The 22,743-nt window shown below is 39.7% G+C and overlaps 2 protein-coding genes across 2 annotated transcripts; one reads left to right on the forward strand and one right to left on the reverse strand.

The window, feature by feature from the left end:
- Positions 1 to 150: 150 nt before the first annotated feature.
- LOC131323669 (uncharacterized) lies at positions 151 to 2,891 on the reverse strand. The gene is made up of 3 exons (XM_058355517.1): positions 2,861 to 2,891; positions 459 to 657; positions 151 to 388 (listed from the first exon to the last, which is right to left on the reverse strand). Exons 1-3 carry the CDS (start codon positions 2,889 to 2,891, stop codon positions 151 to 153), a joined length of 468 nt encoding a protein of 155 aa, XP_058211500.1.
- An 11,975-nt stretch (positions 2,892 to 14,866) lies between these two features.
- LOC131321763 (wall-associated receptor kinase 5-like) lies at positions 14,867 to 22,160 on the forward strand. The gene is made up of 4 exons (XM_058352701.1): positions 14,867 to 15,527; positions 18,225 to 18,510; positions 19,393 to 19,569; positions 20,720 to 22,160. The coding sequence occupies exons 1-4, from the start codon at positions 14,895 to 14,897 to the stop codon at positions 21,925 to 21,927; spliced, it is 2,304 nt and encodes a 767-aa protein (XP_058208684.1). The 5' UTR covers positions 14,867 to 14,894; the 3' UTR covers positions 21,928 to 22,160.
- The last annotated feature ends 583 nt before the right edge of the window (positions 22,161 to 22,743 follow it).

Here is a 22,743-nt window from a genome sequence, read left to right on the forward strand (position 1 = left end):
CTTTTTCTTCATAGCAACTTGAGTCACTGCCAATGCAGTATGACGCCCTTCCCTTCTCAATCTCACTTCCTCCTGAACACACATGTTAGTTAGCTCATTCAAACTCCACTTGTCTTTATTGGTGTTATAGTGAATTTTGAATGGGCCAAACTATGCTGGAAGTGAGTTGAGTATAAACTGAACAAGGAAGGACTCATCCACTTTCATTCCCAAGGTTGCAAGCTTTGCAGCTTTGTCAGACATATTCAAGATGTGCTCTTGAACTCCACGACTACCATCATATTTCATGGTGGTTAATTCAGCCATAATTGTGCCAGCGAGTGACTTATCAGCAGATTTAAAATGAACTTCCACAGCCTTTAAGTATTCTAGTGCATTAGTATATATTCTGTGGTAGGGAGGTTTTGATGTTATTCGCAATGGTCATTTTCATGAACATTAAACTGAGCCTGTTCGACCTTTCCCATGAATTGAAATTGAACACTTGTTCCTCGAAACTCTCATCAATAATGTCCGGAGGTTTTTCAACAAGTAATGCCATATCAAGGTCCAATACACCCAGTGTGAACTGAATATGCTCAGACCATTCCGAAAAATTTGGTCCGGTGAGGGTTGGAACATTGCATGCATGAGAGTGCAGTGAAACAGGAACTGTAACTGAAATAAAATAGGGCAATACTTAATAAAAGCTTCGAGAATTATAAACATTCATAATGATGAACTATTGCAATCACCTAGGTCCTCCTTTGGGTGAAACCTAAGCATATCTATTGTTCACTCATCAAATTAGGTGCAACATAATCACCTAAGTAGGTCTAAATAATTTATATAGCTTATCAAGTTAGTCATGTTATCTTTGGATATCCAATCCTAACCCGCTAAGTTGCATAAATTACTTACCCTACCCAGTTCATAATTATTTGAATATGACTCTCCTTTGGGCCTAGTCCCATTCTTATAATTATGACTGCAATCGAAAATATTATTGACTTAATTGTTACCCTTTAAACAAACTTTAACGTAGTTTAATATTCATAAGTTTCACTAACCTAGGTCACTTTGGTGACTACCAAATTAGTAATTCCTATGAGTATCAAACTAACCAATGATATACTATATTCTTTTATTCGAGTTATGCCGATGTCATTCTTTTATTCAATCACTACTACTGAAAAATAAATAAAATATACAACTAAGTATTTTTTTTATGTGATTGATAATCCATTTAATGACATTCAATATAACCATAACTCTCACATATACAGTAACACAGTAATTGAAAAACTTTCCCAATTAAATGCTTCAAAATAATCATACGTTATTGCAGAAAACATAATCTGAAAAAAACAGATTAATTTATTGTAAGCATGTGATCAAAACCTTTATCTCTATTACTGACCATAGCCATAACGAAAATAATATCCATACATACATTACGAAAAACATGTATATGTTTTCCAGTCCAGTAATTATGATCAGTACATGAATCAAAAAATTACGATTCAATCAATCTACCATGTATTGCTTCATCAAATATCAGTAGCATTAATAGGCTATTAATTAACAAGGAGTAAAATAATATGCTTGATGTAGAAAAGTCTATTACGGCAGATGATATGCGGAGTCCAATTACGGCAGATGATATGCGAAATCCAAGTAGGGAAACATAAATTTACTTATAAACTTTGCAAACTGACATTCAAGTGCCAACAATCATAGCCCGTGAATTATGATACTAGCCTGTGAATCAATTACGACAATAATAAACCCTAAAGAAAAGAGAATAACTTCCACTGGTATTCTACAAAACGTGACATGCAAAAACCAATTGCGGAAATCGAGTACTCGTTTCATGATCAATACAGTAGCATTCATGACATAATGGTAAAACCAATTTCTCAATACAACTTGACGGTAACTTCAATTTTGGATTCCATTTAAGTGACAGTATCTCCATCATGTTTAAAATCTAAGATGTATTGATTCAAAAAACCATGCTCTGATATTAATTGTAAATCTATATTTGTATTAAAATTATTATGCAGAAAACAGATATAACAGAATCTTGAATTCAATACATCTCAAGAACAATAAGCATACCTATTGTTGGCTATCGTGATTAGAGAGAACAAATTCCTTAATTAGAAACACCTTAATTCTTGGCTCACCTTCTTCTCTCTGTCTCTATTTTTCTAGAATACCCTAGTACTTTAATTGATGGAAAAATCGGAAGAATAAGTGGTGGGTATTCTATATTTTATAAAGGAAAGAAGAGGGCCTTAGAGATAATTATTAAAAGACACCTAGTCCATCAATGTCTCTTTTATTATCAAGAGTTTTCCTTAATCTATAATTTTAATTAATTATCGTAATGAACCAAATCACTTCATTGGCTTATCGGATAGTGGAGTCCCACATGCACAAAATTTGGAGGCTAGTGGGCCACACTCATAGGAAAAACTAACATTCTTCCACTTGGCCCATCAAGCCAATTGTGATGCAAAGTGTATTTCTAGAACTATGCATTTTGTTTAAAACGACTCGAGTGGGCTCCACACTAAAAACTTTGAGACGTGATCACCGATTTAAAATAGCCAATAGGTTTAATTAGAAACTTTAATACTGTGATTAATTAAGACCACTAATATGAATCATAACGGTTGTATGGCACCATGCCATATTCCCTTTTTATGCACCACACCATTGACAACCTTCACTAACCAAGTCCATAATAGGAAAAATATCATTATTGTGCACTATTCTTGGTTTCCTTAGGGATATGCATTGATTTGGCAGGCCTGCCATGTCATGACAGGTAGCGCACGCAGCAGGTAAAGTTGTGTGCACTAGTTTTAAGTACCGTGCGCCAGCTGGAAAGTGACGTGCACCATTTATAGGTGGCACTCAATGGCTTGTGTAAAGCCCGTTCGCCTATAAAAGTAGGGCCTTGCCCATTGTTTTGAGAGAGCCTGCATGGTAAAAACTCTAGAGAAAATTCCCCTAGAGCCCAAATGGTGTAGTGAAACTATGGAGAAATCTCACTAGAGAGATAGGTTATAGAGAGAGAGAAAATGTGTGTTCATCGATCTTCGATCTCCTTCATATTCTTCTACTTTTTTTTCTTCTTTGGAATAGAAGGAGTAGTATGTTGGGGATGTAGACAACTTTCAGCAACAGAGTTCAGCAACAAAGGTTCGTGACCAGCGCGGAGAGTTCCGCGACAAGTAGGCACGCAGTCAGGCTCCTGGCAGGTAGCGCGCGACAGACAGGCTCGCGGCCGAGATGGACCGTGGGCCACGACCCAAGTTGGTTGGAGGGTCCAGCTATCACTTAGGGTTTGCCTATAAATATTAGTTACTGTATTCATTAATTTTGAGCGACTGCATAGAGAAAGAAAATTTCTAGAGAGGGTTTCTAGTGAGAGAAAGTGGAAGAGAAAACTTTTCTCAGAGAGGAAGGAGAAGACTTGTAATCTTTCATTTTCTTTCGTTCATAATAGACTGGTGTGGCTCCCGGGGACGTAGGCAAGTTGCCGAACCTCGTATATCTGTGTGTTTTGTGTTTCTGTTCCTCTTTTTCTGTTCCTTTTCTCTGGTTTATTTTCTGTGACGATAGCATCCCAAGATCATGAAGTGTTTTTTGTTCATTGTAAATGGAGCGTGAGGCTCCGATTTCCCAACAACTAGTATCAAAGCCGCGGTTGCGGTAGGGGTGTTCAATAGTTTTTCGATTGAAGCTTTTGGGTAGTCTGGATTTCTGAGGGAGCTATGGGTTCAGAAGAAGGGAAATCGAAGATCGAGAAGTTTGATGGTTTGGACTTTGCTTTCTGAAAGATGCAGATAGAGGACTATTTGTATCAGAAAGATCTTTATTGGCCGCTCCTGGGTAAAGAAAAAGGAAAGAAAAAAGAAGGGGGGACTGAAGCGGAATGGGATGTTCTTGACCTAAAAGTGAGGGGTCTGATCCGGTTATCACTCTCGAAGTCAGTTGCGCACAATATATTGAAAGAAAAAACTGCATCTGACCTGATGGACATGCTTGCGGAGATGTATGAACAGCTGTCCGCGGCAAACAAGGTGCACTTGATGAAGAAGTTGTTCAACTTCGTGATGCCAGAAAGAGGTTCGTTTATGAAGCATCTTAGCGAGTTCAATACAATAGTGGACCAATTGATCTCTGTTGGTATTGAGTTCGATGACGAGGTTGAAGCTTTGTTGATTCTCTCTCAGTTGCCAGAGAGCTGGCAGGGTATGGTTATTGCGATTAGTAATTCGGTTGGGAAGGAGAAACTCAAACTAAATGATATAGTCAGTTTGATTCTGACCGAGGAAGTTAGAAGGAAATCGCTCGAGGGAGTGTCAGGCTCTAGCGGTTCAGGTTCAGCTTTAAGTTTTGAGCAGAGGGGCAGAGGCCAGACCAGGAGTGGTCAGAACCAGAACAAGAGCCGATCGAAGTCGTGCGGCAAGAAGTCCCACAACAAAACACAAGTATGCGGCATTAAAGGTGAATGTTGGAACTGTGGCCAAGCGGGTCACATGCCTTCAGTCTATAAGGCTCCAAAGAAGAATAATGGTGAGCAGGAGGCCCATATCGTGCATGATGCATTTATTCTTTTGATGGACAGTGTCACGGAGTCATGGGTGATTGACTCAGGCGCCTCGTTCCACGCGACTGCTAGCAAGAGGGTTCTGAAGAGCTATATAGCAGGTGACTTCGAGCAAGTATACTTGGGCGATGATGAGCCATGTAGTATTGTGGGAATGGGTGATGTGCAGATTGAAACGCAGGGGTTTAAATGGTGTTTGAAGGATGTCAGACTCGTCCCGCAGCTGAAGAGGAATCTTGTTTCAGTTGGGCAACTGGGAGTAGCGGGATATACCTCAACATTCACAGGAGACGCATGGAAGGTCTTCCAACGGTACCATAGTGGTAGCGCGCGGAAAGAAAGTAGGTACTCTCTATTTAACTTCACATGGGAGTCATTCACTTGCCATCGCGGAGGGACTCTCGGGGATGGTCCCGCGCGAGGATCGCGAGGGTCTCTCGGAGATGGTATGGCGCGAGGGTAGATAGGCTCGCGGAAGGTCCGCGGCCAGAGAGCCAAGTGAGTTCAAGTTTGTGGCACGATATGTTGGGACATATGAGCGAGAAGTGGATGAAGGTTCTGCAGGTATCAGTTGAGTCAGTGGATTTTGACATGTGCGAAGACTGTATCTTTGGCAAGCAGAGGCGGGTTAGTTTCTAGAAAAGTGGCAGACCTCCCAAGCCAAACAAGCTGAAGCTTGTTCATACAGACGTATGGGGTCCCGCGCCAGTGCATTCTCTCGACGGGTCGAGGTACTTTGATACTTTCATTGATGATCACTCGAGGAAAGTATGGGTCTACTTCATGAAACAAAGTCAGAGGTATCCGAAATTTTCATGAAGTGGAAAGCCAGAGTAGAAAATGAGATAGATTTAAAGGTGAAGTGTTTGAGGTTAGACAATGGGGGAGATTATGAACTGGGAGAGTACAAGAGATCCTGTGCTCTATTCGGGATCCGTTTAGAGAAGACTCTTCCAGGAACTCCGCAGCAAAATGGCATCGCGGAGCAGATGAACAGGACTATGACAGAGCGTGCGCGGAGCATGCGGATACACGCGGGGTTGCCCAAGCAGTTTTGGGCAGACGCAATCAGTACAGCAGCATACTTGATCAACCATGGGCCATCAGTTTCGTTGAACTTTGGGATACCAGAGGAGGTTTGGAGCGGTAAAGAGGTAAATCTCTCACACTTGAAGGTTTTCGGTTGTGTTGCTTATGTCCACCTTAGTGACAAAGTCAAAGACAAGCTAGATGCTAAGTCACTGAAGTGCACGTTCATTGGGTACGACATCGATGAGTTTGGTTATCGTCTCTGGGATGAGAAAAACCGGAAGATAATCAGAAGCCGGGATGTCATATTCAATGAGTCGGTGCTGTACAAGGACAGGGATGGCAAACAATGCAGTGGGAGTTCTACTGAGGACAGCTAAGGTCCCGCAGGGGTTGTCGCGCGAGAGGATCACGAGACACCCGAGTACTTTAGTTTGAAGGATCTTCCAGAAAACAGTAGGGATGAGTCGAGATTTGACAAGACGGATGAGGCAGCCTCGCGGACAAAGTCTGGGGCAGTTCCATAGACAGGGTCTAGCTCACCGGCTGCAGCGGTAAGAAGATCAACCAGGGTACCTAAACCTAATCCAAAATACCTTTCGTCGCTGTATTACTTGCTTTTGACGGATAGCGGGGAACCATCTTGCTATGACGAGGCTTTATAGGTCGGTGACGCTGTGAAGTGGGAACGTGCTATGCAAGAGGAGATGGATTCTCTTCACTCGAATGTGACTTGGGAGTTGGCGAAGCTTCCTGCAGGGAAGAAGGCGCTATAGAACAAGTGAGTATACCGCGTCAAGCAGGAAAGCGACGGCAGCAAGAGGTTTAAGGCCAGATTGGTTGTGAAGGGCTTTCAACAAAAAGAAGGGGTTGATTTCACAGAGATTTTTTCCCCAGTTGTGAAGTTGACCACTATCAGAGTGGTATTGAGTTTGGTGGCTGCAGAAAACCTCTACCTTGAGCAGTTGGATGTTAAAACTGCGTTTCTTCATGATGACTTGGATGAAGAAATCTATATGAAGCAGCTTGTTGGCTTCATTGAGAAAGGAAAGGAAGAGATGGTGTGCAGACTCAAGAAGAGTATGTATGGGTTGAAACAGGCTCTTAGACAATGGTACAAGAAGTTTGAAAGTTTCATGCAGCACAGCGGCTACACGAGGTGCCACGCGGATCACTGTTGCTACCTTAAACATTGTAAGGCGAGCTACATAATTTTACTACTCTACGTAGATGAAATGCTTGTAGCGGGGTCTTGTTTACGCGAGATAAACAAGTTGAAGCAACAGTTGGCAGCAAAGTTTGCTATGAAAGATTTGGGTGCAGCGAAGCAGATACTTGGGATGAGGATCAGAAGGAACAGAACTCAAGGGTCTTGAAGTTGAGTATATTGAACGGGTTCTTGAAAGGTTCAATATGTAGAATGCCAAGGCAGTTGGCGCGCCTCTGGGAAGTCAGTTTAGACTTTCTGACATGCAGTCTCCGAAGACAGATGCTAAGAAGGAGCACATGGCCAAGGTACCGTATGCCTTGGCCATCGGTAGTCTGATGTATGCGATGACCTGCACGTGGCCGGACATCGCGCATGCAATGGGAGTTGTTAGCAAGTTTGCGAGCAATCCAGGGAAGCTGTCAAGTGGATACTGAGGTATCTCCGCGGGACTGTGAATGTGCCATTGTGTTTTGGGAGAGCAAATTTGATGGTGAGAGGATATGTGGATGCAGATTTCACAGGTGATCATGATACAAGGCGAAGCACCACAGGATATGTCTACACTTTGGGATCAACAGCGGTGAGTTGGGTCTTGCGTCTGCAGAAGTTGGTAACTTTGTCCACGACAGAAGCTGAGTATGTAGCAGTCACGGAGGTCGCTAAGGAGATGATCTAGTTGAAGGCTTTTCTGGGTGAGTTGGGTTTGAAGTAGGAGAACAGTGTTCTTTTCAGTGATAGTTAGAGTGCTATAGACCTTACGAAAAATCCAGTGCTTCATGCCAGAACGAAGCACATCGATTGAGGTACCATTTCATTCGCTCGCTTTTGGAAGAAGGGGAACTGGTATTGGAGAAGATTTTGGGGAGCCAAAATCCGGCAGATATGTTGACAAAGTCGGTCACCATCGAGAAACTGAAGTTGTGCTCAACTTCAGTTGGCCTTCGCGCGTGAGGAGTTGGAGGGCCGGAGTCGCACTAGGAGGGGTGAATTTCACTACGTCCACTATTGATTGAGGTTGTTGATATTGGTTTGCTTCAGTTATCTTCAAGTGAGAGATTGTTGGGGATGCAGACAACTTTCAGCAACAGAGTTCAGCAACAAAGGTCCGTGACCAGCGCGGAAAGTTCCGCAACAGGTAGGCACGCAGTCAGGCTCGCGGTAGGTAACGTGTGATAGACTCGCTCGTGGCCGAGATGGGCCGTGGGCCGCGGCCCAAGTTGGTTGGAGGGTCCAACTATCACTTAGGGTTTGCCTATAAATATTAGGTGCTGTATTCATTATTTTTGAGCGACTACACATAGAAAGAAAATTTCTAGAGATCATGGGTTTCTAGTGAAAGAAAGTGCAAGAGAAAACTTTTCTCAGAGAGGAAGGAGAAGACTTGTAATCTTTCATTTTCTTTCGTTCATAGTGGACTGGTGTGGCTCCCGGGAACGTAGGCAAGTTGCCGAACCTCGTATATCTGTGTGTTCTGTTTTTCTGTTCCTCTTTCTCTGGTTTGTTTTCTGTGACGATAGCATCCCAAGATCTTGAAGTGTTTTTTGTTCGTTGTGAGTCGAGCGCGAGACTCCAATTTCCCAACATAGTAAGGGGTCTTGAGAGAGCACTCAAACACAAACACACCCCCACACCCACACCTGTACACTTGAATCCTTCGAGTTTCGAAGGAAAAGCATGCAAGAGATTTGACAGCTCGAGAAAGGTAGCCAACATATGCATGATATCCATGTTATGGATGTTGTAGATGAATATAAAGAAGTGAACTGCATTTTTTCTCCTTATCCGTTAATCTTTGTAATGTTCCAAGGTTAATAAAAGCTTCTTTTTTTTTTTTTTCAAAACAAAATTGACTACGTAATACTATAAATATACATTTTCGTGAAAGTTGAATGCACATTATTACTGGTCTGGTGGAATGCTGCCTACTTATTGATGGAGTGAACGTTGCAATTCTTGAAGGATTGAATGTTGATCTTCGCCTTTTGGGTTGCTCTTGGATGCATAATCTGTTGATTACACTGTGGGGATGGAATTTTCCGCTGCCATTCTCCTATGAATGCTATATATTGTAGACATTATGGAACCATAACTACATATGGTTTTCAAGGAGCTTGGATGATGCTTTAATGCTTCCTGTTATGCTTCGATTAAGAAAAGTCTTTTGGGTGTTGTAACGTCCCGATTTCTCAAAGAATTTCGGAAGTATTAACCCTAAAATACATTGAATTTTACAAACTATTAGGCCCTTATTTATCCTTATACAAAAATTACAATTTTAAAATAATACAAAAATCTATGTACATTTGTTTAATAAAAGCAACTACAGAGCGACTCTAATTTTGACACGAATTCCAAGCAATGTTGGCCCAGACTCCGTTCCAGGGAATCCCACCTGTATCAACTGCTCCACTGTGAAATCCTGCACCTTCTGGCAAATTGAACGCCGAAGCAAACGATTTGCCAGGATACAAACGTATCCTGAGTGATAATTCACTAAGTAGAAATCCTAAAACCCAATAGCACAATATGCAGATCAACAATATAATAATTCATAATACATCGAAGATACAAAATAATAACACATTGTCTTTTTCTTTACTATCCATCATCTTACATATAATCTAAGGATTCTCTCCGCGAGATCCTTTCCTCCCACATCCACTAACTACAATCGTCTCATGGGTCCACCCTTCCTCTTGCTTGTCCTGCACCAGGGTCCTAGGTAAGCGCATCTAAGTTATGTACCGAGTATGTTCTCACTTAAGACCATAACAGGAGGATTGAGTCATCCCATGACGTATCGTACATTAGGGTCGGACATCCACTACCCCACGCTAACTATAACCGTCTCATGGAATCCATTCTCTTCCTCAAAGAGAAACTTTCCATGACGTATCATACATTAACGTCTCACTAACTATAATCGTCTCATGGGACCCATTCTCTTCCTCGAAGAGAAACTTCCCATGACGTATCATACATTAGCGTCTCACTAACTATAACCGTCTCATGGGACCCATTCTCTTCCTCAAAGAGAAACTTCCCATGACGTATCATACGTTAGTGTCACAACACCGGGCCCCTCAGGTAACCCATTTCAACACAGGGCCCCATAGGTTACCCTTGCCATCGCCATGGCTCAATTCACAATCCACACAGTACTTACACTTTCAACACTTTATCATTTTCCATTTATTTATCATCGTCTACATGATTCACTACTCGTAACCACCCCGGAAACCTATTTGTCCAATCTACAGCCACAACAAAATGTCGAACGGTTCAACATTTCAACTAGAAGTACTAACAACACATAACCATGCGATAAAATTAATCCTGTCATATAATTAATCATGTGAGTAACAAAATAATATTCAGTTAAATAATTAATTACTACACTTAAAATTAAGTCTATTTCTCTTGTTTAGAAATTTTATAAAATATTTTTACTATTTATATATTTTCTTTAACTCTCATATTATTTATAGATTTTACAAACAAATTTTTATTGGAATATACTTATTGCTAAATTTAGTATTTACTAACTATATTAAATATTAATATGAGATTTTTATAACAACAAAATTATGCGAGGCTATTCTAGTCAATATTTATTAGAGTTAAAGATTAACTAATATATAATCTAAAATATTTCTTGTTTACAATCTAAATAAATTTTTACTAGTAAAATATTCTTGTTAATATTTCATAAACATTTATCTATCCCAATAATTTATTAAACACGTAAACGTTCACTCAAATACAAATCAACAATGCATCATCAATAATAATTTCACAATCAAACACTTGTTAAACGATCATAAATTTTCACAGGGTATAACACTAATCATTCTAGCACAACCAGACTAAATTTTAATATAAACAGGACTAAAAATAAATTAATAATTTAACAGCTGATCATCATCTTCAATAAACTTTAAATCTAAGTAACTCTATTAAAATGCAGATAAAGATTTTGAGTTTTCGGAAAACTACCTCAAACGCGATTCTAAGTTCGGATAAGTGTTGTACGGTGTCCGTAGATCGCCATGGTGGTTTTGAAATCTCGAGGCAGCGTCCGACGGCACTCTGATAGGGCCCGCAGCAGCGGTGTGCATATACCTACGGCCACAACTCTCTTTCTCTCTCTCTCTCTAGACTCAACAATAGAATTGGGAGTAAAATAATATACTGGTGTTCAATTTTCGGATTGTGTGGGTATGTATAATGAGAGAGAGAATAAGGTAATGAGAAGGTGAGAGGATAATTGTAGAAGTGGTGGAATGAGGAAGAAGAGTGATACTGATAATGAAAAAAAGATAGGGGACAAGTGCCACATTTGGGGGGTTTTCAATTCTAATGTATGTGGACGCATGTATGTACATGGTGAGGATGTATCTGGACGCTTTTATGTATAGGATGAGAGATAGAGAAGTGAAGAGTTAATTTGAATAGAGTTCTACTTAGGGTTTAGATAGGAAAGATAAGAGATGAATATGAATCACTGATTTTCTGTATATCTAAAGTTTAAATACATATCTTATACAATAATGCAAATAAAATCAATTGTACACATAATAATATATTTTAATTATTCAATCTAATTAATTATTGAATTAGGAATTTAAAAATATAAATTTGTATTAAAAAAATTTGGGTCGAAAATTCGGATCGTTACAGGTGTCATACTAGATATATCTTGTAATTTGGGTGTTGTGTGGATTGATTTCTTGTCAATCCTCGGAGCTTGAATAACATATGATTGTTGTGGTGTAGGGTGCCAACCTAGTTGGGATGCTACTTTCACGTTATGATGCTATCGTTTCTTGCTCAAACTATTGTACTTCTTTCATTATTATTTTTAATTTAATCCCTTTTTTGCCATTCAAAAAAAATTACTGGTCTGGTGGGACCTTAGATTAGGGGTATATACTTGGGTTTATACGTACCTTTTTTGTATGTTGTACCTAAAGATAAATTTATTGTGCCAACTCTTGCTTGTAATTAATGATAATGAGCATTAGTGACGTATTTTTCAAATACTGTCACTATATATTTTTAGCCGGGCATTTTTAGCGACACCTTTCGACCACTAAATTTTGTGTCACTAAAACAATTAGTGAGAATTTTTCAATGTATTGAGACATTTTTGTTGTTGTTAATATTGGTCAATTTTCTGTGGGGGACAATACTATAATCGCCATTTATGCCACCCATGCCAAACACCCAAGTGACTCAAAATAACTTTTATATTTTCTTCCGTTTCACCACTGTATTGCATGATGATTGGAGCCCTTGGATTATACACTTAAACAATCAAATACCCGAAAAATTCACCGTCATCGAAAATCATTCTTTCCTTTGATCCTTCGTCATCGAAAATCAAGTAGAACTCACCAAACTTTTATATCTCCATTTTTTAGGCCCTTTGTTCAATTTGGGCTGTTTTTGTTTTTGATTCGGGCATTTTAATGCCCTTAGGTGTTTAGGCTATTCGCCCTTAGGTGTTGCAGGGCTTTGCCCTCTTCAAGCGTTTTGTTCAACCGGTTGGATCTCCCTCCCCTCTTCCCCACTTGATGTACCCTATCAAGTTTTTTAGTAAAATATATCTCTGTTTTAAAAAAAAAAAAAACCTGAATTACATGTGTTCGATGTAATCGTCCACCTAATCTCAAACAAATATTAAATAGTAGTTCAAATATTTGATATTCTTGGCTGACACTACCCAAATTATTAATGAAAGCCTTTGTCTAAATTAAAGTAGTCAGTGATTGGAAGGCATATTTTATGTATACGGATAGAGACACAGTACTTAATTAATCAAGGGATATATTAGTATATGATCACATGGAAACAACTCCTGGGAAAATGACGGCCAATGACGTGTTTTGATAATTAATACCCGTTAAGGATATTTTCAGCATTAACAAATGTTTTCAGTATGTCATTGGCTGATATTAATTATCAAAACACGTCATGGGCCATCATTTTCCCACTACTTTCATCAACATTCTTTGGGGTAACTTTGAACCGTTGTTATGTATTAAAGACCAAAATAGCAGATATTTTGACATTTTTCTACTGATGTTTTTTTAATTCAAATATCAACCATCGAATTCAATTATTTCTACACATTTCTCCCCTAGTATATAGTTCCCCCCCCCCCCCCCCACAAAATGATAAGAGTTTCATTGATAGAAACACAAGTACAGAAGATAATTAATCACTAAAAGGTATGTAGCATCCTTGGATCCCGAACTCAAATTTCTGCTCCCAAAATTTTAAATAGAATGTAATCCGAAAAAAATAATACTCCCTCCGTCCCGCAATGTTTGTCACTTTTGTGCTTTTTCTTGTCCCATAATATTTGGCTGCTTTGAAAAGTCAATAGCAAAATTAGGTGAATTTTCCATTTTACCCTTTTTTTTGCACTCTAAACAACAATCTATTCAAAATTCAAAGAAACAAAAGTACACTTTTCAATTTGGGAGCCACAATTGCCCGCCAAAACTTTTTGGTATCCGGCTCAAATTTTCAAATTTTCAAATAGTGTTTTTTTTTTTGCTCAGCAATTTTCAAATAGTGTTGAAATTACATAAGGGTAAAATTGGAAAGTTAGCTCATCAATTGTACATAAAAAATTTTCTCTTAAAAGTGGGAATTCTCAAAAGTTCCAAACATTGCGGGACGGAGGGAGTAATAATTTACTAAAAGTTTGTTTTGCCTGAATAATATATTGAAGATATACAGTTCAAACAAAAGAGTGTAAGTTTAGTTTGTCATAAATATGAAGCGAATTTAGTTAGAAATTTCTTAATTCACAGTTAGGGTTTTGTAGTCATTAAAATGGAGTTTTTTTTGTTTTTGTTTTTGGTAGTTCGGAATGTTATAAAATTTGAACGCAAAGGAGTTCTGCATCACGCGTGCGCTCGAGTAGCGAAAATAGAATCAAACAATACTGACACAAAAGAAGCTACTAGTCTAGAATTTGCCTGATATTCAGGCTATCCCTAATTAAGAATTCCCTAATGAAAATGGGAGTGTCATCAGTGACCACTAAGCTCTCGTACCCTGCTCCGCACCTAAACACGCTAGATGGTCAGCACACTGGTTAATTAGCTAGCGTCACGGTAAATGTGAATCAGATTAGCTTCAATAATGATGGTGCTTTGGGGGTGGTTCACGGGGGCTCCATCCCTTGATCAGATTAACAACAACCAATGAATCTATAGATACTCCATCCAAGGTTCCACCGGTGATACCTTTCTCCATAATGATGGAGAGCCCTCTATAGATACTCCAGACGACTTTCGTTTCCAGGCTTGACTCAGTTGCCGTCTTTCCATAGACACCCAGAATCCACGTGCCGTTTTTCGTCTCTGAAAATGCCTCCAAAGTCAGCCTTTCCGTTACAACCTGCGCAGGGTGGTTTCCATTGAATTGGTCGACCCACGCTTGCGTTACTTGTTCTAAAACAACACTATTTTTTTTTTCTATATGGAGAGATTCATAGCATTCCACTTGTATTTAAATAGTATTCTTCGGTATTTACTATGTAGAGAGAGAGACACACATGAACTGATCACTCCGTTGTTTTTTTTTTTGCTCGGCAAACGAAACTTTTAATAAAAACTCGAAAGGGTACATCGAGGGAGAAGAAAAAGAAGGCAAACAAAACTAGCCCATCCAACCCAAAGTTGGACGGACTCTACCCCTCAACATGAATTACAACTTGAGCTTACGAATGCCATCAAGAAACACCTTGAACTCCTCCACTGAATAAATCTTGATCGCGAACTTGGTCTTCATCCACATTGCAACTCTAGTTTTAACCAAATCTCCCACCATCTCAAAACTCGTGGTAGCACTATTAAACACATAGTCATTCCGAACCAGCCATAGAGACCACAAAGTTGCATAAAAGGTTGCTTCCCACACATTTTTCTCTAGATTCCTAAACCCGGTATCAAACCACCACAAAGCCAGATCAGATATCGATTTCCTGATCACTCCGTTGTTGAAGTGCATTCACATCCCAATTCCAACACTATGTGTCCATCCTTAAACATGTATCTCCATGTAATACTCTTGTTTTTTTCATGGCTCCTCCTGCTATTAGCACAACCTACACTCGGAAAAAACATAACTGCCAACATCGCCAATGTAACCTCCACAAGCTTCCTCGGCACCAAGCCAGGCTGCCAACCTAAATGTGGAAACCTAAGCATCCCTTACCCTTTCGGCATAGGGGCTGCCTGCTCCTTTGATTCGAACTTCACAATCAACTGCAGCACTTCAAAGCCCTTCTTAGGTGTCTTCGAGGTCCTATCCATCTCACCAACCCAAGTCCGGATCCAAAATGTTGTTGCTTCTATGTGCTACAACCAGACCGGGGTTGTGACCAATAATTCTGGGACCTCGATATGGTCCCAGCAGTTGGCCTCGCCATACACGTATTCGGACACGGCAAATAAGTTCATGGTCGTCGGTTGCGATGACTTTGGCGAGCTTTGGGGGGCTGGTCAAGCCGAGTTCCTCATTAGTGCATGTGGGTCCAAATGCTACACCGGTACGGACTTGATTGATGCAAATTGTACCGGTGTTGGTTGCTGCCAAACCGATATTCCAAAGGGCCTGCAGACGTACGAGGTTGTCCTTTCTAGCTTTTCCAATCATACCCAGGTTTGGACTTGTGTATTCTTTTTTTTTTGAAAACCAACACATGAAAAATAATTAAGTAAATCATTAAAAAAAAATCACTTAATTACCACAAGTTATTGAGTACTCCAACCGCCACGTAGTACTCCAATTTCATCCACTTACAACTACAAACTTGTGTATGAATTCGGAGAGTCACTACAACAAAAATGGTGTATCACGACAAAATCTGAATTTCAGCGCCAAATCTGACCTATTTGGTGAGAAAATGGAAATTTGTTGCCAAATAGTACTCTTTGGCGACAAAAATAGAAATCATCGCCAAAAGGTATCATTTGGTGTCGAACATGGATTTTTGTCGCTGAATGGTACTATTTGGCGACGAAAAGAAAATTTCTTTGCCAAACTTAATACTAATTACTTTTTAAATTTCAAAAAAATCAATATGTTTGAAATAAATGATATGATATATGTATTATACATAGATTACTTTAAAAACTTTTAAAAATAGTAATATATATATATATATATATATATATATATATATATATATAAAATTTCACAATAATATCGACAAATGATAAGTTGGGGGAATGGTATTTTGGGAACCGGAGGTCTTAGTTTGAGTTCAAGAGCAACAATAAATTGGGAATTTTTTTTTTCTAGTTTGGTCATTTATGGCGACGATCGCCAAAATGTGCATTTGCCGACAAAAAATATTGTCACTGATTGGTGGTACCCCTTTTGTGCGAAACAAAAGTCGACAAAATTGGGTGTGGAAATTTTATATCCATCTCAAAGCCAATTGGCAATGAGTGGAGAGGTCCCAAATGTTATTAAGTGATCACCCAATCTACTCCCAAGAAATGTGAGATTCATTTATTTAACATCGCCCCTCACGTGCAGCGGCATTTGAGGTCTGTCACGTGTGGCCACTTTTTGGGTCCTATCATCGTGCAGCCTTTTCACTGGTTTGTCATTGCGGGGTGTGGATTGTCAATTTTATAAAATGTGAGGTGGAACAGGCTCCGCTCTGATACCATGTGGAAATTTTATATCCATCTCAAAGCCAATTGGCAATGAGTGGAGAGGTCCCAGATGTTATTAAGTGATCACCCATTCCACTCCCAAGAAATATGAAATTCATTTCCTTAACATTGGGCAACCATTTTTTTGGTTGTCAAAAGCTTTAGCGACGAATTTTACACTTTTGCCGATGAATTTTTTCGCTGTTAAAAGACCGAATTTGTTGTGGTGAGTTACCACAGGAGCACTGCAGAACTATTGATCAAAAGGTAACAGTCATGTTAGATTTTCAAATTAGTTTTGGATTGAATTTAAAGCGATGAGGTTATGAATGAAACTAGAGGGAACATGTAAGATTCACGAGATGATAAATGGGAGCTAGTATACGTATTGTTGGATTAGTTAGCTAATTTTATACGTACCATTAAAAGGTAGAAGGACATGGTCCCAAGTCCTAGTGCAGTCCTCTTTTTATTCTAGCATCGACCCTAAGGCGAAGGGAAATAAACCTTTTTTTTTTTTTTTTGATAACCAAAAACGCTGCCCAGAGGGCTTACAAAGAAACAAAAGACTCCTTAACCAAAAGGGAAACAACATAACCAGGGGGGGAAGCCACCCAATTCTGAGGGAGGAGACCACCTCTGGCCTTCTACACGACGACATGAGCAAGCCCGTTTGCAGTCATTCTAGCCCAAGCAAATTCCAACCCCATTTCCAATCTCATCTGCCTAACATCCCCTGCAATCGCCAGGACTTCCCAAGGTGGGACTAATTCGGACACACTCAACTTGATGGCATGTTGATTGTCTGATTCGATAACCGCCTTTTGCAAGCCCAGCGCTTTGGCCATTTCACACGCCTTGCGGATTGCCATCAGTTCTCCTTGGAAGGGAGATGAAATCTTCACTGCACCAACAGCACTGTCAATAAGATTTCCTTTCCAATTCCTCGCCACCATTGCCACAGTCGCATCCCTACCATTCTTTTTCACGGCGACGTCACAATTCAACTTCACACATCCTCTATCCGGAGCCCTCCATTGGGAAAAAAGGTCCTCACATGTTGGGTTATCCATATGGATTGAGGTAGGCACCACACAACTAGTATATTCGCTTATAGCCTCCCAGTGGACGAATCAAACACAGCTTCATTTCCGGCCTTCCAAATGTACCAAGCAATGAACATAATTTTTTCTAAAAACCTCGCATCATCTTAAGGGAAATAAACCTTACTCCACCATTATATATATTTGTTGAAAAACATAACCCAAGAAATCGAATTTAATACCAAAAGGCTAAAGAAATTAAATTTTTGGGGCACATAGGTAGTTGGGTGAAGGATCCCATGCACCTCCCTTAAATTTTTTGGCAACGGAGGTTTTCTCTCGTCTCTAAAAGTATTGCACCGTCTACTTAGTCTCGTTCTGTGTTCTTTCTATGCCCACTTGCCATCATATTTAGAAATTATAGATCGTGACTTGATTGAATACCGATTAATACGATTACGTAACAAATATATCTTGATTGTCCCCGATTATCAAGATTTTGATTGTCCCCGGCCCAAAATTGGGTAAAATTGGACGTTCCATCCCTTGGAAGAGAAGCTGCACCGTTTTCTCCTTTTTCCGGTCTTGTTCTTAAGATCATAACCACCTGAAAAGTCATTCTCTCTGTCTTGGTCTTATGCTTGTTACAGGTTTGGTCATTCGACAAATGTGGCTATGCGTTTATGGGAGAGCAGGATAACTTTCATTACAGCAGTCTATCAGATATTTCGGACCCCACTTTCGTGGACCGAGTGCCCATAGTACTTGATTTCGCGATTGGAAGCCAGAATTGTGTTGAAGCCCAGAACTCAAATGCATATTTGTGCCAGTCGAATACTTTGTGTACTAATAATACGGATGGTGGCTCTGGAGGGTATCTTTGCACTTGCGAAACTGGTTACGAGGGCAATCCTTATCTCAATCCTGGATGCACAGGTTTTTTGTTGGCTATGCTGTTTTTGTTTTCCCAACTCATAATGCTATGTGGTAAACTCATAAGTAAAAGAATAAGATCCAAAGTTATTTCAAGAAAGCAAGCATCAGAACGTAACTATTATTTAACGTCGAAATTAAGTATCAGTACGTAATTAGTGCTCTGTTGGCTTGTACTCCATTATGATTCCGACTTTAATTATGTCACATAGACACTTGTGAGATGGACGTTTTGGATGTGGGTGGTGTCTCAGTTGGTCGAGCATCGTTTGGCCCATTCGTTTGGCCTGGGTTAGATTCCTACGCCTGCATTGGCGGAGCTACAAAGAGGCCTGCCTCCCCCCACTGTTTTTTTGCAAATATAATTTTTTCCCTTCGTGGTTATATCTTTTTTTTTATTTTAAACGTAAGGGCTGCGCCAGGCCAGCTTAAACGTGCACCTCGATATTCTCCTCTCCAGTCAGATCAAGGGTAGGCCATCCACACTGGGGTTAGGAAATTCACAAGAAATCCCTCTTGTGCCCTGGCCCAAATTCATATTTATCTTGTATTTCTGGACTGTCTTTCTCATTCACACAAGTTTTATATTTCATGTATATCATTTAATTTTTGAGGAAGTTTTGAACATCAACATTTTATTGGTCAACTGTGTATTTTTGGATTATCATTCAATAAAAACTTGAATGACGGGATTTAATTAGTTTTGAAGATTCACCAAATGAAAATTCCACCACTGCATGCTTGTCCCACTCATGAGTGGTGGCCTCCCCTCCCCCTTTCCCCTAACAAAAAAAGATGGACGTTTTAAAATCTCTCCAATAAGTTACTTTGTTGTGAAATCATAAGATCAGCGTACCAATATATTTCTTAATGATTGACTGGCAGATATTGACGAATGCAAAGATTCCAGCCTTAACGACTGTGATGGAAATGCAACTTGCACGAATACTCCAGGAAATTTTAGTTGTTCATGTAATCATCATTTCTTTGGCGACGGAAGAAGCGACGGAAGTGGGTGCACTCATCAGGCCTCACAAATCTCAGTGATCAAGTTATCTCTAGGTACGTACGTAGTACATAAAAACGTGCTTCAGATCCAATTCTCGGTTGGTAAAGTCATGCACAATAGTTTAGATAGAGCTATCACGCAATCTCGATCGTTACATAAGAATGAGTGGTGCATGTACTGGACAATCTCGGCCAATATCAAGTAAACATAGGTATTGAAATTCCAACATCTTCTTCTATCGCCTTACTAGACTTTTTGGCTTGTTGGTCACAATTGGAATTTAAGGCTCGATTTGGTTAGGTTTGATTTGGCTACAATTGCTATTTCTTGATCTTAAAAAGTAGTACGACATGTTCGTACTTTCATTTTGTGCCATGTAAGATCGCAACGTTCTCGTTACGCCCCATGGTCCAACAAGTTCCACCCACCAAGCGATGCGAGACAAGTACCTGCTTAAGTACGTCACATTTGTCCCTTGTCGGGCCTGCCCAAGCACGACAAGCATCTCAAGCTCCTCACTTGTCGGGCCCACCCAAGCACGACAAGCTCCTCACTTGCGGGACCCGCCTCACACTTCCGGTTGGTGTCAACTCTCTGATACCCACTGTAACGATCTGCGCCAACTGACCGGCTTAACTCTTAATCTAACCACGTAGCTCAAAAGATTAATCTCGAGTTAATAGTAACTGGTCTGCCTTTACTTATATATACTAGCCCATACTTCTCTAATTTTCCAACGTGGGATGGGATTCCACAGTTACTGAATATCTTATCTTGTAATCTTATTTTATATAATAAAATATTCTATCAAAATGAGGTAACAGGAACATTTCAAAGCAATACGCCATGTTGACGGGCTGTAGCTAAACTTGACAAGACTTAGTCTGTTTTCAAATTTGTCACATCATTCTGTATTGATTACTTGGTTGTACATTATTACGGTTTATATTTAAATTTCATCATTGACATATATAGTAGCACAGTCAATGAAATTAAATTTCTTAGAAATCTTCAACTTTAAATGATCATATATATGGGTATGTAGTGCCACTAATCCATTGGAATCATAACCAATTTCCTGCCGTGATAAAGACAAAGTCTGGGCAAAGCTTATTACATGAACATACTGCGAAATAGCTTTTATTTTTTTTTAATAGAGATTACCCTGCCTAATGACTGATTCTATACCTATGTTTTATGTAGGATTGAGCTTTGGCTTCGTGTCATTACTGATTGGTGTAATTTGGATATACTCCTGCATCAATAGACGGAAGCTAATCAAACTAAGAGAGCAATTCTTCCAACAGAACGGTGGCTTATTAATGAAACAAAAAATTTCTTCAATCGAGGGAACAAGTGCAAATTCGTCGAAGTTCTTTACAACTGAACAACTAAAGAAAGCCACTAACAACTATGCTGAGAACCAAATAATTGGGCATGGTGGATACGGTGTGGTTTACAAGGGAATTTTACCAGACCAACGCGTAGTCGCCGTCAAGAAGTCCAAAGTAATGGATGCAAACCAAGTAGAGCAGTTTATCAATGAGTTGTTGATAGTAACACAAGTTAACCATAGGAACGTTGTGAAGCTCTTGGGGTGTTGTTTTGAATCAGAGGTTCCCGAGCTTGTTTATGAGTATATACCAAATGGCACGCTATTCCAACATATTCATAAGCCATTATCTTGGTTAACACTGGAGGATCGATTGAGAATAGCCATAGAAACAGCTAGTGCACTTTCCTATCTTCACTCTGCCGCATCTATTCCGATCATTCATAGAGATGTTAAGTCTGCCAACATATTGCTAGACGCTAATTACGTGGCAAAAATGGCAGATTTCGGTGCTTCGAGACTAGTTCCCTTGGACCAAACTCAAGTGACTACATTAGTACAAGGAACTTTAGGTTATTTGGATCCTGAGTACTTCCAAACTGGCCAGTTAAACGAGAAGAGTGATGTTTACAGTTTCGGAGTGGTTCTAGCAGAACTACTGACTGGAAAAAAGCCTATTTGTCCTGAGAGGTCTCAAGAGGAAAGGAATTTGGCGACCTACTTCCTTGTGTCAATGAAGGAAAATAGGTTGTACCAAATTTTAGAGCCACGGGTGGTGAAGGAAGGGACCTTGGACCAACTCCAAGCAATTGGGGAGCTTGTAAAGAGGTGTCTTTGTGTGAAAAGTGAAGAGAGGCCTGCAATGAAAGAAGTGGTTGCGGAATTAGAATGTTTAAGGAAGTATAAAAAGGATCCATGGATTAATCAACAAAGTCATGAAGAGAGTGAAAGTTTTCTGAGTGACGAAGCACCAACAGACATTTACGCTTTCTCAATAGGTCCTTCTACTGGTGACATATTTGGGCAATATAGTTTTGGCAGCAGCACGACATTTCCGCTTAGTAAGTCGTTCAACTAGTGCTGGTGACATCTTGCACAATAGGTATAGGAAGGTAATGTGGCTTTCTAATAGCATTGTGGGGTCCTATAGACAAAAACGCTTTGCAAATATGCACTGGTCAATTGTGATTGTAGATTGTTCTTCATTTGGGTCTGAATCATTTGTAATAAGGTGAAGATCTTGTTTGTTCATGTTATGGTTCATGTTGTGGTTAGTGAATTCATTTTCTGGGCTGGTCTGGCTTATGACTTTTCTTGTTTTCTACTGTAGTAAATTATGGTCTTGTGATGGTGTTTTATAGAATGTAGTCTCTTTTGTTGCAAGTCAACTCCTATCATAAGTCTACAATTCGTTGAACTTGAATAATACAAAGGCCCTGGGGAGGGAGCTGTATCCATTAAAAAAAAAGATATCTTCTCCATGAGTGAGGTTTTTTTTATTTTTATTTTTTATAGGTAATAAAATTTTATTAAAGAAAAATTTGACAGAGGGTATATCAAGTTAATTAGGAGAGGCGAGGGGAATCCAACTAACGGTTGAATAAAAACAGCAAAATGGACAAAGTCCAAACACCTCATGAGCCAAGCCCGAAACACCTGAGAGGGCAAAGCCCAAACAAAGTAAGGGCCAAGCTCAAACAAGGGCAAGGCCCAAACTAAACACCTGATGGGCCACCCCAAACCTGAAAAGAAATATCCTAAGTCTCAAACCCTACACAGAAATTTGGCGTGGTTGATTGGTATTATGTCTTGCAAAGGCAAGGCTTTGAGCAGCAGCAGATGTTTGGGTTGTTTGGATGGTAGTTTTCAGCTGTGAGGGTCTTGTTGCTGCTTG

Source organism: Rhododendron vialii, chromosome 4a (assembly GCF_030253575.1).
Source record: "Rhododendron vialii isolate Sample 1 chromosome 4a, ASM3025357v1".
Lineage (NCBI taxonomy): Eukaryota > Viridiplantae > Streptophyta > Magnoliopsida > Ericales > Ericaceae > Rhododendron > Rhododendron vialii.

What these genes read in the sequence shown, in the direction of transcription:
- LOC131323669 (XM_058355517.1), bottom strand. Translation starts at nt 2,891, where the DNA reads ATGGTGCACGTCACTTTCCAGCTGGCGCACG. An exon ending in CACTTTCCAGCTGGCGCACG is followed by an intron (nt 658 to 2,860) that starts GTACTTAAAACT and finishes ATTTTATTTCAG; the next exon opens with TTACAGTTCCTGTTTCACTG. An exon ending in AATTTCAATTCATGGGAAAG is followed by an intron (nt 389 to 458) that starts GTCGAACAGGCT and finishes TCCCTACCACAG; the next exon opens with AATATATACTAATGCACTAG.
- LOC131321763 (XM_058352701.1), top strand. Translation starts at nt 14,895, where the DNA reads ATGTGTCCATCCTTAAACATGTATCTCCATGTAATACTCTTGTTTTTT. An exon ending in GCTTTTCCAATCATACCCAG is followed by an intron (nt 15,528 to 18,224) that starts GTTTGGACTTGT and finishes TGCTTGTTACAG; the next exon opens with GTTTGGTCATTCGACAAATG. An exon ending in TCTCAATCCTGGATGCACAG is followed by an intron (nt 18,511 to 19,392) that starts GTTTTTTGTTGG and finishes ATTGACTGGCAG; the next exon opens with ATATTGACGAATGCAAAGAT.